The 15,603-nt window shown below is 40.7% G+C and overlaps 1 protein-coding gene across 1 annotated transcript in view; it reads left to right on the forward strand.

The window, feature by feature from the left end:
- LOC143295172 (neutral amino acid transporter 9-like) overlaps positions 1-15,603 on the forward strand; it is a 35,520-nt gene that overhangs the window by 14,451 nt on the left and 5,466 nt on the right. The window contains exons 8-15 of the mRNA XM_076606744.1: positions 789-887; positions 1,268-1,429; positions 4,320-4,439; positions 6,336-6,442; positions 7,659-7,763; positions 10,906-11,054; positions 12,753-12,842; positions 14,613-15,143. Of these exons, the coding sequence (XP_076462859.1) occupies positions 789-887; positions 1,268-1,429; positions 4,320-4,439; positions 6,336-6,442; positions 7,659-7,763; positions 10,906-11,054; positions 12,753-12,842; positions 14,613-14,793 (1,013 nt within the window). The 3' untranslated portion in view covers positions 14,794-15,143. The remainder of the gene's footprint in view (positions 1-788; positions 888-1,267; positions 1,430-4,319; positions 4,440-6,335; positions 6,443-7,658; positions 7,764-10,905; positions 11,055-12,752; positions 12,843-14,612; positions 15,144-15,603) is intronic.

Below are 15,603 nucleotides of genomic sequence, written 5' to 3' on the forward strand. Positions count from 1 at the left end.
GATAGACAGATAGAAAATGCGAAAAAAAACTTAGCCGTATGAAGTGCACAGGAACAGGTGTCGAGATGGCTGCCGGAAAAAAAAGGGCACTAGCCAGGGGGACAAAGGGGAAGTTACCTACTTCTGGGAGGTTATCGGTCGTAGAACTTTCGTTTTCTCCGCATAGGCGGATAGTAGTTTGCACAGGACAGAAATGTCAGACCCCTGCCGGAGTCTGCACTAGTTGGGTCAAGTATGTTATTTAAACATAATTTTAGATAGAAAATTTCCTTTTAGAAAAAAAAAAGAAAGAAAAAGGCAGATGAGAGCCCAGTCATTGGTCAGATTTGTGTTATTGTGGCATTCTGTGAACTGTCGGGGTGTCCTTGATACCAAGAAACTTGAGATCACATTAGAAAAGATGACATATTATGATTGGTGAGAAATTTATATTTCAAGCGGCTTTCATCAATTTTAAATTAAATTCTGACTTATTGCCGTTTTCCACAAACAGCAGTGTTTGTCCGCTTTATAGAATCTTACCATTGTTAATTCGATAGTCAGTGAACGATTTGCTTCTTTTTTTTTTCTTCTTTTTTTTCCAACTTATCCTCATATTTTTTTAAAAGTCAAAATGTAACTATTATCAGGACATCAGTAAAGGATTTGCTTTTTTTTTTTCTCATACTTATGCTTATAGATTTTTTTTCCAAGCAAAATATACCCTTGTTAAATCTTGCCAATATCAGGCTGTTTGTAAGTAAATTGATCATTTTTTTCTGATCTCATCCTGTTAGATTATTTTCCAGGTAAAATCTACACAGGTCCTGCAGGGAATGGGACCAACTGTGTGGACGGGTCCAATGGCTCCTGTCTGTATTCCAACTCCTCCCATCAATATACTGATGGTATGGCTTTCCTCTTTGTGTGATATGTGGCCATTTGGGTGTGTGTGTTTGTGTGATTGTGTGTTTGTGTGATTGTGTGTGTGTGTGTGTGTGTGTGCAGGAATGAGTGTGTGTTTGTGTGCATGAGTGGATGTGTACATGTGTGTGTGTGTGAGCATGTGTGAGTGTGTGTGTGTGTGTGTGTGTGTGTGTGTGTGTGTAAAGCAATCACAGAGACTTTCTTGTATTTATCCATATATGAATTTACAAAAAAGATGACTCTGAAGTGGGGGCTTCTGTTTGTGTTGCTGTCATGGTAGAAGCTCTATACGAAGCATACACGAAAAATGTTGGACGCATTGTAATTCCTGCACATGCAGTCATTTGTTGCTTTGTTCCAGCGATCTGCAAAGCCAGTGGCAACATCAGCACGTTGACGGACCACTCGACATTCAACAAGGTGTGGACGGAGAACCTGTCAGTTCCTCTCATTCTGGTGGGCCTGCTCATCTGGCTGGTCAACTTCAAGTCTGCCACCATCTTCACCAAACTCAACTCTCTGGGTGAGCTGGTCTGCACAGTGCCCTGCCTTTATGAATCTTTGGGGGAGGAAGGTGGCAGAATGGTGAAGACGCTGACGGGCGCAATAGCTGAGTGGTGAAAGCGTTTGACTTTCAGTCTGAGGACCCGGGTTCGAATCTCGGTAACGGTGCCTGGTGGGTTAAGGGTGGAGATTTTTCCGATCTCCCAGGTCAACATATGTGCAGACCTGCTTGTGCCTGAACCCCCTTCGTGTGTGTATGCAAGCAGAAGGTCAAATACGCATGTTAAAGATCCTGTAATCCATGTCAGCCTTCAGTGGGTGATGGAAACAAGAACATACCTGGCATGCACACGCTCAAAAACATAGTATGGCTGCCTATATGGCGGGGTGAGAAAGGTCATACACATAAAAGCCAGCTTGTGTACATATGAGTGAACATGGGAGTTGCAGCCCATGAACGAAGATGAAAAAGAAGAAGGTCAAGACGCTTATCTGCCAATACAGCGTCCATGAGGGTCTGGGTTTGAATCTTGGTCTTGCCCTTTTACCCAAGTTTGACAGGAAAATCTAACTGGGCGTCGAGTCATTGGGATGAGATGATGACCTGAGGCCCCATGTGCAGCATCCACATGGCGCTGAAAAGTAACCCACTGCACCAAAAGTGTCGTCCTCTGGCAATATTCTGCAGAAGACATCCATTGTGATAGGTACACAAATACATATGCATACAGTACACTGAAGGCCAGACTAAGCATGTTAGGTTTATGTTGCTGGTCTGCATCTGCCTAGCAGATGTGGTGCAACATGCATGGATTTGTATGAGCACAGTGATCCCTCTTTGAGAAATTGAAACTGTGCATCTGTTCTTTGTAATCCAGGTGTTTCTGATTGATGGTAAAGCAGACGTGCCAACTGCTATGTTTTGATCAGAATTTGCTATGGTTAAGTGCATTTTGCTGCACTGTTATACTCATGTAGGAGATGCTATGGTCAGATGAAGAAAAATCATTTTCTTCCTCCCCCTTCCCCCCCCCCACCCCCCCACAGATCTGTTCAAAGATGGACACTTGAAAAAAAAACACCCCCAAAAACACCCCAGAACCAGTATTGTCCTGGTCTGTCAGCATTTAAGTTTCATCATTTCATCCAGTCATCCTCATTCAGCACATGTCAAATGGAAGTTGAATCACCATTGTGGAACCGGCAGTGTTGCAAAACCAAGCATTGCTAATTTTTTTTCAGTCTCCCAAATATTTTCCCACAATTACTAGACACGATCTGCGCTGAAGCACGGTTTGCTTTGTCCCTGGTGGACCAGCTGAGCATTCTGGAAATTTGTTTTTGGCAAATGTTTCCGACAAGCAACATTATCAGACGATGTGAAGTCAATGACAATAGTGAAATGTTTGGTTCAACAGTTTGTTGGATCAGCAGCAGAACATATGATTAACTGACCTTTCATTAATTGCACATTTTTTGTAAAAAATATACTGGTGTGCTACTGACAAATGGCATTCGCAGCTGACACTTAATCCAAAATCTGACTTTCTTCTTCTTCGTTTGTGGGCTGCAACTCCCACATTCACTCAATTGTACAGGAGTGGGCTTTTACGTGTATGACTGTTTTTACCCCGCCATGTTGGCAGTCATACTCCGTTTTTGGGGGTGTGCATGCTGGGTTTGTTCTTGTTTCCATAACCCACCGAACGCTGACATGGATTACGGGATCTTTAACGTGCGTATTTGATCTTCTGCTTGCATATACACACAAAGGGGGTTCAGGCACTAGCAGATCTGCACATATGTTGACCTGGGAGATCGGAAAAATCTCCACCCTTTACCCACCAGGCGCCATTACCGAGATTTGAACCCGGGACCCTCAGATTGAAAGTCCAACGCTTTAACCACTTGGCTATTAAGCCCGTCCAAAATCTGACTGACAGGTCTTGGTTTAGGCTGGCAGGTCTGGTGATGATCAGAGCAATGAAGAGGGCTGCACTGAGTAAATACAATGTGAAACAAGGCAGTTTCAGTTTCACTTTCTCAAGGAGGCGTCACTGCGTTCGGACAAATCCATACACGCTACACCACATCTGTTGAGCAGATGCCTGACCAGCAGCATAACCCAACGCGCTTAGTCAGGCCTTGAGTGCATGCTTACATATTTGTGTACCTATGAAAGTGGATTTCATTTTATGTAATTTCGCCAGAGGACAACACTCTCGTTGCCATGGGTTCTTTTTCAGTGCGCCAAGTGCGTGCTGCACACGGGACCTCGGTTTATCGTCTCATCCGAAAGACTAGACGCTCAGTTTGATTCTCCAGTCAAACTTAGGAGAAAGGGCGAGAGCGGGATTCGAACCCACACCCTCACGGACTCTCTGTATTGGCAGCTGAGCGTCTTAACCATTCTGCCACCTTCCTCCTTATCCTTCCAGGCAATGCCTGGTAATGATAACAGTCGTAGAGATTTCTGTTAGACTACGATGAAGAGGATGATGATAATATATGATGGTGATGATAATGATGGTGATGATGATGAAGAGGATGATGGTTATGATAATGATGATGGTGATGATGAAGAGGATGTTGATCATGATGATAATGATGGTGATGATGATGAAGAGGATGATGGTTATGATAATGGTGGTGATGATGATGAAGAGGATGATGATGATGATGATGGTGATGAAATTGTTAGTGATGAGGATGATGATGATGATGATGGTGGTGATGATGAAGAGGATGATGATTGTGATGATGATGGTAGTGATGATGATGAAGAGGAGGATGATGGTGATGATATTGTTAGTGATGAGGATGATGATGATGGTGGTGATGATGAAGAGGATGATAATGATGATGATGAAGAAGATGGAAATAATGATGATGATGGTTGTGGTGTGCAGGTGTGATATCGGTGGTATACCTGTTGGTGTTCACCTGCGTGAAGGCTGCCGGGTGGGGGATTCATCTAAACCTGGGTTTTAGCACTGATGTACCCAGTCACGACCCTTACTATTCTCCTGGTGGGTGTAATATTGGTTTTTTTTTTTATATTTGTTTGCCTGTTTTGGTGTGTGTGTGTGTGTGTGTGTTTGCCTTTGGGTGATTGTGTGTGTGTGTGTGTGTGTTAGGGTGTGTGTCTGTCTGCGTGTGTGTGTGTGTGTGTGTGTGTTTGTCTGTGAGTGTTATTATGTGTTAGTATGTGTCTATGTGTATACATAGTAAATTGTGTATGCCTGGCTGTACATGTAGTGATCTACTTTTACTTCACAGTTAGCTTTTGAGTCTAGCCAGCTAGACACATACCTGATCATTTTCTATTAGTATTAGGGCAAGTAAGGCATATAACTGTTCACTTTCTGTTAGTAGATACAAGCAGGACACTCACCTGTTCAATTTCGGCTAGTAGATACAAGATGGACACTTACCTGTTCATTTTCTGTTAGTAGTTACAAGCAGGATACTTACCTGCTCACTTTCTGTTAGAAGTTACAAGCAGGGCACTTACCTGCTCACTCTCTGTTAGTAGATACAAGCTGGGCACTTACCTGTTCACTTTCTGTTAGTAGATACAAGCAGGGCACTTACGGTAAAGTTCGGTCTATAAGCCGCGACTTTTTACCCCAGCTTCAACCTCTGCGGTTTATACAATGATGCGGCTTATTTGCAGATTTTAACGATCCCAGGAGTGTCATGTTCTTGTCTATTCTTAGCTGCCCTTCAACTCACCAAAATCATGATACCTGTCCATGAATTTTTGGATGAGCTTCAGGATCGTGAGCTAACTGTTCACGTTTTATAAATTAAATCCGCACACATTAAAGCCTTCAGATCAGCATTCAGTTCTACTCTGCTCAAGCGTACACCCTCATCATGCCGAAAACGCGACGTTATGCCTATGATGCAGCCTTCAAATTGAAGGCGATCGACCTAGCAGACAACAGTGCAAGCGACGAACCAGCAGGGACCTCCACCTTCATGAAGTGAAAGCGAGGCTAAGTCAGTGACAAGATGGTGGAGTAAGCTGTGCTGGTTCTCTTCAACTCAGACACTCAAGATGAAAATTTTAGTGGATTCAGTGAGCAGGATGACGTTGAATACATGTGACTATCCCTAAATTATGGATCTTATTTTCGTTGTGTTTATTTTTTTTTTTTTTTTTTTTGCGGCACTAGCAGTATTTTCGCTTGCTTTTCTTTGTGTTGTTCCCGCTTGTGTTTATTTCATAACCTACAGTATCGACAGCTTTTCTTAGTATCAGTTTGTGTGCGGCTTATAAACTGGTGCGGCTTATGTATGTATAAAGTTCAATTTTTTCCAAAATTTAGTGGGTGCGGCTTATATACCAGTGCCCTCAATAGACCGAACTTTACGGTACCTGTTCACTTTCTGTTAGTAGATACAAGCAGGGCACTTACCTGTTCACTTTCTGTTAGTGGATACAAGCAGGGCACTTACCTGTTCCCTTTCTGTTAGTAGATACAAGTAGGGCACTTACCTGTTCACTTTCTGTTAGTGGATACAAGCAGGGCACTTACCTGTTCCCTTTCTGTTAGTGGATACAAGCAGGGCACTTACCTGTTCCCTTTCTGTTAGTGGATACAAGCAGGGCACTTACCTGTTCCCTTTCTGTTAGTGGATACAAGCAGGGCACTTACCTGTTCACTTTCTGTTAGTGGATACAAGCAGGGCACTTACCTGTTCCCTTTCTGTTAGTAGATACAAGCAGGGCACTTACCTGTTCCCTTTCTGTTAGTAGATACAAGCAGGGCACTTACCTGTTCACTTTCTGTTAGTGGATACAAGCAGGGCACTTACCTGTTCCCTTTCTGTTAGTGGATACAAGCAGGGCACTTACCTGTTCCCTTTCTGTTAGTGGATACAAGCAGGGCACTTACCTGTTCCCTTTCTGTCTGCAGATTTCAAGCCCACCTTCCCTGCGCTGACAGGGATCTGTGCCCTGGCCTACTTTGTACAGAACTGTGTCATCGCCATCACCCGCAACAACCAGAACCAGGAAAATAATGTGAGTGACTGACCGGGGAGTGTCACACTGCATGGGTCTTTGTGCTGGTGAGGAGTATGCATTTATAAAGATTGAAAAAAAAGATTAAAGTTTCCACAGCCTTTTTATAAAAGTTGTAAAAAAAAAAAAAAAGATTAAAGGTGCCAAAGTCTTTTATTAAGGTTGAAAAAAAAAAGATTAAAGGTCCCAGAGTCTTTTATTAAGGTTGAAAAAAAAAGATTAAAGGTCCCAAAGTCTTTTATAAAGGTTGTAAAAAAAAAAGATCAAAAGTCCCAAAGTCTTTTATTAAGGTTGAAAAAAAGATTAAAGGTCCCACAGCCTTTTATAAAGGTTGTAAAAAAAAAAAAAGATTAAAGGTCCCACAGCCTTTTATAAAGGTTGGGAAAAAAAAGATTAAAGGTCCCACAGCCTTTTATAAAGGTTGGGGGAAAAGATTAAAGGTAAAAAAAAAAAAAAAAAACAGATTAAAAGTCCCACAGCCTTTTATAAAGGTTGAAGAAAAAAAAAAGATTAATGGTCCCACAGCCTTTTATAAAGGTTGAAAAAAAACAACAGATTAATGGTCCCGCAGCTTTTTATATAGGTTGAAAAAGAAAAATCCCACAACATTTTTTTTTAAAGATTAAAAAGAAAAAGATTAATAGTCCCACAGCTTTTTATAGATGTTGAAAAACAATCAGTGGTCCCACAGCCTTTTATAAAGGTTAAGAAAAAAGATTAAAGGTTCCACAAACTTTCATGGTCATCAGAGCAGTATGTCTGATGCCTTACACAGCTAATGCTTCTGCATGGGAGGGAGTATATCCATATTTTACCAATTTCCCTGTTGGTATTTGGTCAGTGTTCGGTGGGTTATGGAAACAAGAACATACCCAGTATGCCCACCCCCAAAAATGGAGTATGGCTGCCTACATGGCAGAGTAAATAAACAAAGGGTCATACACGTAAAGATGTTACATGCCTGTCTGAGCGTGTATTTGTGCATGCCTGAAATCTGATTGAATGACACAGGAAACAAAAGATGAGCGGCCAGTGGCAACCGTCAGTCAGCTCTACCCAGGAAGGCAGCCTGTTGTGCAAATGACCCCTTGTTTGTAAAGCGCTTAGAGCTTATTCTCTGATCAAGGATAGGCACTATATAAGTATCCATATCAATCAATCAGTCAGTGCTGATAATCATCATGGTTATCATAAAAACTTGTGAACTGTGTTTCAGATACGTGACCTGTCCATAGCCTACGGTCTGGTGGCATTCTGTTACATCTTTGTTGGAGCACTCATCTACATTTCTTTCCCTCTGGCCAAGTCCTGTATTGAAGATGTAAGTAAAAATTTGTTACCCTCTGGCCAAGTCTTGTATTGAACTTTTAAGATGTGAGTACATTTGTTACTATCTGGCCAGGTCTTGCAGTGGAGATATAAGTACATTTGTTACTATCTGGCCAAGTCTTGCAGTGGAGATATAAGTACATTTGTTACTATCTGGCCAAGTCTTGCAGTGGAGATATAAGTACATTTGTTACTCTCTGGCCAAGTCTTGTATTGAACTTTTAAGATGTGAGTACATTTGTTGCTATCTGGCCAAGTCTTTCAGTGGAAATGTAAGTACTTTTGTTACTCTCTCTCCAAGTCTTGCAATGAAGATGTAAGTACATTTGTTACTCTCTGGCCAAGTCTTGTATTGAACTTTTAAGATGTGAGTACATTTGTTACTATCTGGCCAAGTCTTGCATTGGAAATGTAAGTATGTTTGTTACTCTCTCGTCAGGTCTTGCAATGAAGATATAAGTACATTTGTTACTTTCCGGCCAAGTCTTGCAATGAAGATGTAAGTACATTTGTTACTCTCTGGCCAAGTCTTGCAATGGAGATGTGAGTACATTTGTTACTATCTGGCCAAGTCATGCAGTGGAAATGTAAATACATTTGTTACTCTCTGGCTAAGTCTTGCAATGGAGATGCAAGTACATTTGTTACTCTCTGGCTAAGTCTTGCAGTGGAGATATAAGTACTTTTGTTACTCTCTCGCCAGGTTTTGCAGTGAAGATATAAGTACTTTTGTTACTCTCTCGCCAGGTTTTGCAGTGAAGATATAAGTACTTTTGTTACTCTCTCGCCAGGTTTTGCAGTGAAGATATAAGTACTTTTGTTACTCTCTGGCCAACTCTTGCAGTGAAGATTTAAGTACTTTTGTTATCTCTGGCTAAGTCTTGCAATGGAGATATAAGTACTTTCGTTACTCTTCGGCCAAGTCATGCAGTGGAGATGTAAGCACATTTGTTACTCTCTGGCCAAGTCTTGCACTGGAGATATAAGTACATTTGTTACTCTCTCACTAAGTCTTGCAATGAAGATATAAGTACTTTTGTTACTCTCTCCCCAGGTTTTTCAGTGAAGATATAAGTACTTTTGTTACTCTCTCCCCAGGTTTTGCAGTGAAGATATAAGTACTTTTGTTACTCTCTCCCCAGGTTTTGCAGTGAAGATATAAGTACTTTTGTTACTCTCTCCCCAGGTTTTGCAGTGAAGATATAAGTACTTTTGTTACTCTCTCGTCAGGTCTTGCAATGAAGATAAAAGTACTTTTGTTACTCTCTCGCCAAGTCTTGCAATGAAGATATACTTTTGTAACTCTCTCGCCAAGTCTTGCAATGGAGATGTAAGTATGTTTGTTACTCTCTTGCCAACTCTTGCAATAAAGTTGTAATTACTTTTGTTACTCTCAGGATTCTTCTTCAGATCTGCAACTTGTCCTCAGCTTTCTTTGGTTGGCTCTTCGGTCATGCTGGTCATTTTCCATCTTCTTTCTCTGGTTCTTCCACTGGTTGTTTCTTAGACGTCTTGAGTTACCAAGTATTGCTTGCCACCTCCCCTCACCTAGGCCTCTTGCCACGTCTGGGACAAAGGCCGCTAGCAAGCTTCTCTCCAGCCATCCCGGTCCTGTGCCAGTCACTCCAGCTGTCCCCCAGGTGCAGCCTGTCCTCTTCGTGTCTGCCTCCAGGTCATGGCGCCATTTATTTCTTGGACAATCTCTTCTCCTTTCCCCCCCCCCCCCCCCCTGCGGGTTCCATGTGAAGGCTTGCCTTGTTAGTGCTGGATGCGGGCTTGTGGAGCGTGTGGCGGATCTGTTTCCAGCGTCTTTTGAGGATCTCTTCTTCTGCCAGCTGCTGTCTTGTTCGTTCCCACTGTTTGGTTGTTCTTTGGGTTTTGGGTTGGGGTTTGTTTTTTTTCAAACTTTTTTCATTAAAAATTGTCCATATTTACATTACAAAACAAACACACATCCAAATGATTATACATCCAAATGATCATGTGGAGTGGTGGCCTAGAGGTAACGCGTCCGCCTAGGAAGCAAGAGAATCTGAGCGCGCTGGTTCGAATCAGGCACAGCCCCCGAAATTTTCTCCCCCTCCACTAGACCTTGAGTGGTGGTCTGGACGTTAGTCATTCGGATGAGATGATAAACCGAGGTCCCGTGTGCAGCATGCACTTAGCGCACGTAAAAGAACCCACGGCAACAAAAGGGTTGTTCCAGGCAAAATCCTGTAGAAAAATCCACTTCGATAGGAAAAACAAATAAAACTGCACACAGGAAAAAATATAAAAAAATGGGTGGCGCTGTAGTGTAGCGACGCGCTCTCCCTGGGGAGAGCAGCCCAAATTTCACACAGAGAAATCTGTTGTGATGAAAAGAAATACAAATACAAATACACACAAGATACAAAGATATATCAAAAAAGAAGGAAAAAAGATACAAGGATGTATCAAAATTATCATTAAATGAGTTTTAAAAAAACAACAACAAAAACAAATGAAAACACATCTACATACACACTCATATTTTTTTTAACACATAATTACACCATGATCATAAACACATAAACATACATATAGACATACACATTGGAATTTGATAAGTTTTTTAAATAGGGGGTTGCAGTTTACATTGTCATTAGACTATATATCATCTTGTACTGTGATGTATATTGTAATTGTATATCATGTAGTCAACACATCTATTCAGTTTGTATCTATCAATCGAAAGGCCCAACACTCAGCTTATATCATAGATTGACATAGGTTTACAGTTGGGCCAACAGCAAAGTGAGAGCTGTATTATCAGTGGTTTCTCCATTGCAATGGGAAATCATTTACAGCTTAGTCTGTTGTGAAGGACTATGACTCTCAAACTAGGAGGCAAAGTTGCACTGCCTCCTAGTGCTGCAGCCTTGCGGGCTAGTTGGCCGACGGCGACTGTCCTAAAACCCTGTTGGCCAAGAGAGTGTGGATGTAACTTGGGCAAGACACTGTCCATTATAGTCCAGTTCTGGCCTAGACAGTCGGGACAGCAGTTACCTCCTCCGCTGTTCTGATGGTCACAGTCGAACATGACTGACGATCATACGTGTATCGTTCCCACAGTTCTTTGTTGAAGAATCTGTTGCTTGTTGTGTGTGTTGCAGAATTTCCTGAACAACCTGGTGGCAGACGACCTGATGGCCTTCATAGCTCACGTCTTGCTGTTCTTCCAGATGACCTGCGTCTTCCCCTTGCTCTGCTTCATCCTCCGCTCACAGTTATTCCTGGCTATCTACGGCAATGACTGGCCAAGGTGTGTATGTGGTGTGGGACAGTGTGTGTGAATGTGTGTGTGTGTGTGTGGGTGGGTGTTTGTGTGTGTGAGTGTTTGTGTGTGCGTGTTTTGTGTTTGTGTGTTTTGTGTTTGTGTGTGTGTTTTGTGTGTGTTTTGTGTTTGTGTGTGTGTGTGTGTGTTTGAATGTGTGTGTGTGTGTGTGTGTGTGTATCTCTGTGTAAATCTGTGTGGTGAAGTATAATGTCATATGTTTTTTGAGGGTGTGAGAATGACATATTGAAGAAAGACTTTGCCTAATCAAACACAGACTTTATGTGATGAAATCAGTGAAGAATTTGTAACAGGTACACACATGTGTGCGTACCTGCATAAAAGACATTCACATGCACACAGGTATACAGTCATGTTGTTTTTCAGTAGTGTATGTGCGTTTACTTTTGGTTTCCTTGTTTTAGCATACCTGTCCATCTCACCTCACTTGGGATGATACTAAACATTCATGCCTTTGGAAAGAAATAACCTTAAACAAAATTCAAAAGGGAAGTGTCTTTATTTTTGTGTAAGAGAGTACCAGCCAAGGTGGTGTAAATATTTTTCTGTTAATAGCCTCTTGGTAGTCCCTGGCAAAAGTCTGTAGAAAATTCCCTTTTGGTAGCAAACAAATACGCTTGCAGTCAGAGAAGGGTTGTGCAGCACTGTGGCAAGGAGCTCTCCCCAGGGACAACAACCCGAGTTTCATACACAGAAATATGTTTTGAAACAAAGGAATGGAATACGATGCAACATTTTCCATTTCAGTTTCAAGAAGGTTTCAAAAGAAAGGAAAAAATACAATGGAACATTTTCCATTTCAGTTTCAAGAAAGTATCAAAAGAAAGGAAAAAATACAATGGAACATTTTCCATTTCAGTTTCAAGAAGGTTTCAAAAGAAAGGAAAAAATACAATGGAACATTTTCCATTTCAGTTTCAAGAAAGTATCAAAAGAAAGGAAAAAATACAATGGAACATTTTCCATTTCAGTTTCAAGAAGGTATCAAAACAAAGGAAAAAATAGAACGGAACATTTTCCATTTCAGTTTCAAGAAGGTATCGAAACAAAGGAAAAAATACAACGGAACATTTTCCATTTCAGTTTCAAGAAGGTATCGAAACAAAGGAAAAAATACAACGGAACATTTTCCATTTCAGTTTCAAGAAGGTGTCAAAGTCTGCAGACTGATCCAAATAAGCTATACAACATTTGCTGTTGAAAAAAGAAAACAGAAAAAAAAAAGAAAACAAAAATAGCGCATTAATATTTAATGCTGTACCACTGGAAGCCCTTTGAAGGATGACAGAACTGAGCATTTTCTGTTCTTGTTTTTGTTGTTGTTGTTGTTGTTTTTCCAAGAATATTGTGATGAAGACATTTTGCACTGAAAAGCTCTGTTTCTTCTGTAATTTGAATTCATACTGCTGTTCAGTGAGCCAAACTCCAAAAAATCTAGACATTTGAGAATTCTGGAAATGGAAAAGACTAAAAGACAATCCTTACTGGACATCCACTTCCTAATTCTGTTATGGTAACTTCCCTTGATAGGTTGGAGTGACCTTGCCCAAAGCAAGGTGAAACAGACACACACATATTGAGGGTGAGTTAGTTATCGGGGGGAAAAAAAAAAATCTTGAAGGAAGAAAATATTTTATTGTCTTGTTTTGTTTTCTTTTTCTCCAGCTTCAAGCACGTGATTGTACTGACGGTGGTGTTGTTTACCATCTGTGTTCTTTTCGCCATTTTTGTACCACGCATTGGCCACATCATTGGGTGAGTTATACAGCTGGGAACAAGTTTGAAAATCCCGACTGTTTTGGTTTTTTTTTTTGGATTTTTTTGAGGGGCCTGGGGGGGTGTTTGTTTTTGTTTTGTTTGGTCAAACGAGTGTTCTCACATGCCACAATTTGTGGACTGATGGCAACACACATTCATTCATTCGGATGCCTCCCCTGCTCCCCCCCTCACACACACACACACACACACACACACACTGTCATAAAAATGAATGAAAGTGATTTTAGTGAATCTACTTCTTGTCCGAAAGAGGAAAAGTCTGTGTGTGAGTGTCAGTGTGTGTTTTATAAGGAATAGAATAAACTGAAGATGGCTTATAATAAATACTAGTTTAAACTTTAATGTGATGATCTTCTCATTATGTTGACGCTGAAATATGAAATCAAAATGTACGCATTATGCTCTTGGAAACAGCTACTTTTAATTTACAGTTACAAGAATGAATGAATATATAAAATGATATAAAAAATGTTTCACATCAACTGAAACTGGTTTTCCAAACTGCCACACATGTAAATGGTTGTTTCGTTGTGTACTGGTTTTACCACACACTTGCAGTGGGTTGGTTGGTAGAAAAAGTCTGAAGCCTGACTTCCTCAACTGTTTGTTCACTTTGTTGAAGGCTGATCCTTCCCAGGCTGACTTGATTGATAATGTCAGTGATATTTCTTCGCCAAAATCACTATGACTGTATTATGTCTTGATTGATAATGTCAGTGATATTTCTTAGCCACAGTCACAATGACTGTATTATGTCTTGATTGATAACGTCAGTGATATTTCTTCGCCCAAATCACTATGACTGTATTACATCATGAAAACAAAGTTTTTGTACTCTTTTTTTCTACTTTATGTTTTAGCACTTATTTTATCTAAAGATGAGAGATGTAATAATATTGTTTGAAATCTTTTCTAAGTTTCTAACATTTGGCCTGTCTGTCTCTGTGTTGGGTTTTTCTCTTCTTTTTTTGACTCACTTGTGTAAACAAAGTGAGTCTTTGTTATAAGCCGTTGTTTGGTTGTCGCTGTGTGTGTGTGTGTGTGTGTGTGTCCATGGTAAACCTTAACATTGCCTTTTCTCTGAAAATACTTTGTCTGCCAGTACCAAATTTGGCTGAAACATAGGAAAAAAAATTTTCACAGTCATACCAAAAATAGGTTGTACGTCTCCTGAATTAAGCCATATTTCCAAATCGTTAACAGTTTATTTCATTGATGTTCGTTCCGGATTCCGAAAACCATTGTTACCCCTTTGCGACTGCCCAGTTTTATATCACTACGTGAAGCTGAATCACAGCGTGTTGCTTTATATCACTGCGTGAAGCTGAATCACAGCGTGTTGCTTTATATCACTGCGTGAAGCTGAATCACAGCGTGCTGCTTTATATCACTGCGTGAAGCTGAATCACAGCGTGCTGCTTTATATCACTGCGTGAAGCTGAATCACAGCGTGCTGCTTTATATCACTGCGTGAAGCTGAATCACAGCGTGCTGCTTTATATCACTGCGTGAAGCTGAATCACAGCGTGCTGCTTTATATCACTGCGTGAAGCTGAATCACAGCGTGTTGCTTTATATCACTGCGTGAAGCTGAATCACAGCGTGTTGCTTTATATCACTACGTGAAGCTGAATCACAGCGTGTTGCTTTATATCACTACGTGAAGCTGAATCATAGCGTGTGTTTTTTGGGTTTTTTTCAGTACAGAGGCATGAAGCTGAATTGTAGCGTGCTGCTCTTTTTCAGGTTTGTGGGGGCCTTCTGTGGCCTAGCCTACGCCATCGCCTTGCCATGCGGTGTGTACATACAGGCCCAGAGGGTCAACGGCACGCTGACCAAGTTCTCGCTGGTGGTGCACAGTATCCTCATCGTCATAGGAGCTGCCAACTTCATTGGACAGTTTCTCATCCTCGGCAAAACGTCTTAATTTTGAGCGGTTTTTTTTTGTTTTTGTTTTTTTAAGAAGCAGCGAGGAAACAAGGACATCCTAAACAGTGTTGTGTACAAGCTGGGGAAACAAGGGGGAAAAAAAAAGCCATTCTTAGTTTCGTCAGTGTACGAGAGGAAGATATCAAAATCAAAGTTTATGCCTGTACATCTCTGTTTTTGTGTACTCCTAGAGCCACTGAAGGCATGCCTTGACAGGTGTGTTACCAAGGTAACCTCTTAAAAGCAGTCATCAGGTGAATAATCACTCTAAGTGGTATTGAGTTCTCTGTGAATGCAGTGACACAACAGCAAGAGAGTGTCACAGGGCCAGTCCGAGGTCATGGCCAGGTGGGTTGTCACTGCCGGACTGTTATTGTTTGTCTCTGTCTTCCTTATTATATGTCTTATTTTTATTTTTCTCTCTCTCTCTCTCTCTCTCTCTCTCTATATATATATATATATAGACACACACACACATATATATATATATAGAGAGAGAGAAAGACAGAGACAGAGAGGGGTGTGTATGTATGTATGTATATATATATATATATATATCATCATCATTCACATCCTCATGATCATCACCATTACAATGATAATTATTATTTGGATATAAATATTATATATATATATATATATATATATATATATCTAAGATAAATAAAACAAAGTTGAAAACCAACACCTATTTTGTTAAACAAAAAATTAAATCTGAATTTTCGCTGCCACCCAGCAGCTTGGTCACAGACTACACTTATAACAGGTGACGTAATGCAATTTTTTACATCATCTTTCTGACCTTACA

The sequence above is a fragment of the Babylonia areolata genome, chromosome 20, assembly GCF_041734735.1.
Source record: "Babylonia areolata isolate BAREFJ2019XMU chromosome 20, ASM4173473v1, whole genome shotgun sequence".
Taxonomy (NCBI): Eukaryota; Metazoa; Mollusca; class Gastropoda; order Neogastropoda; family Buccinidae; genus Babylonia; species Babylonia areolata.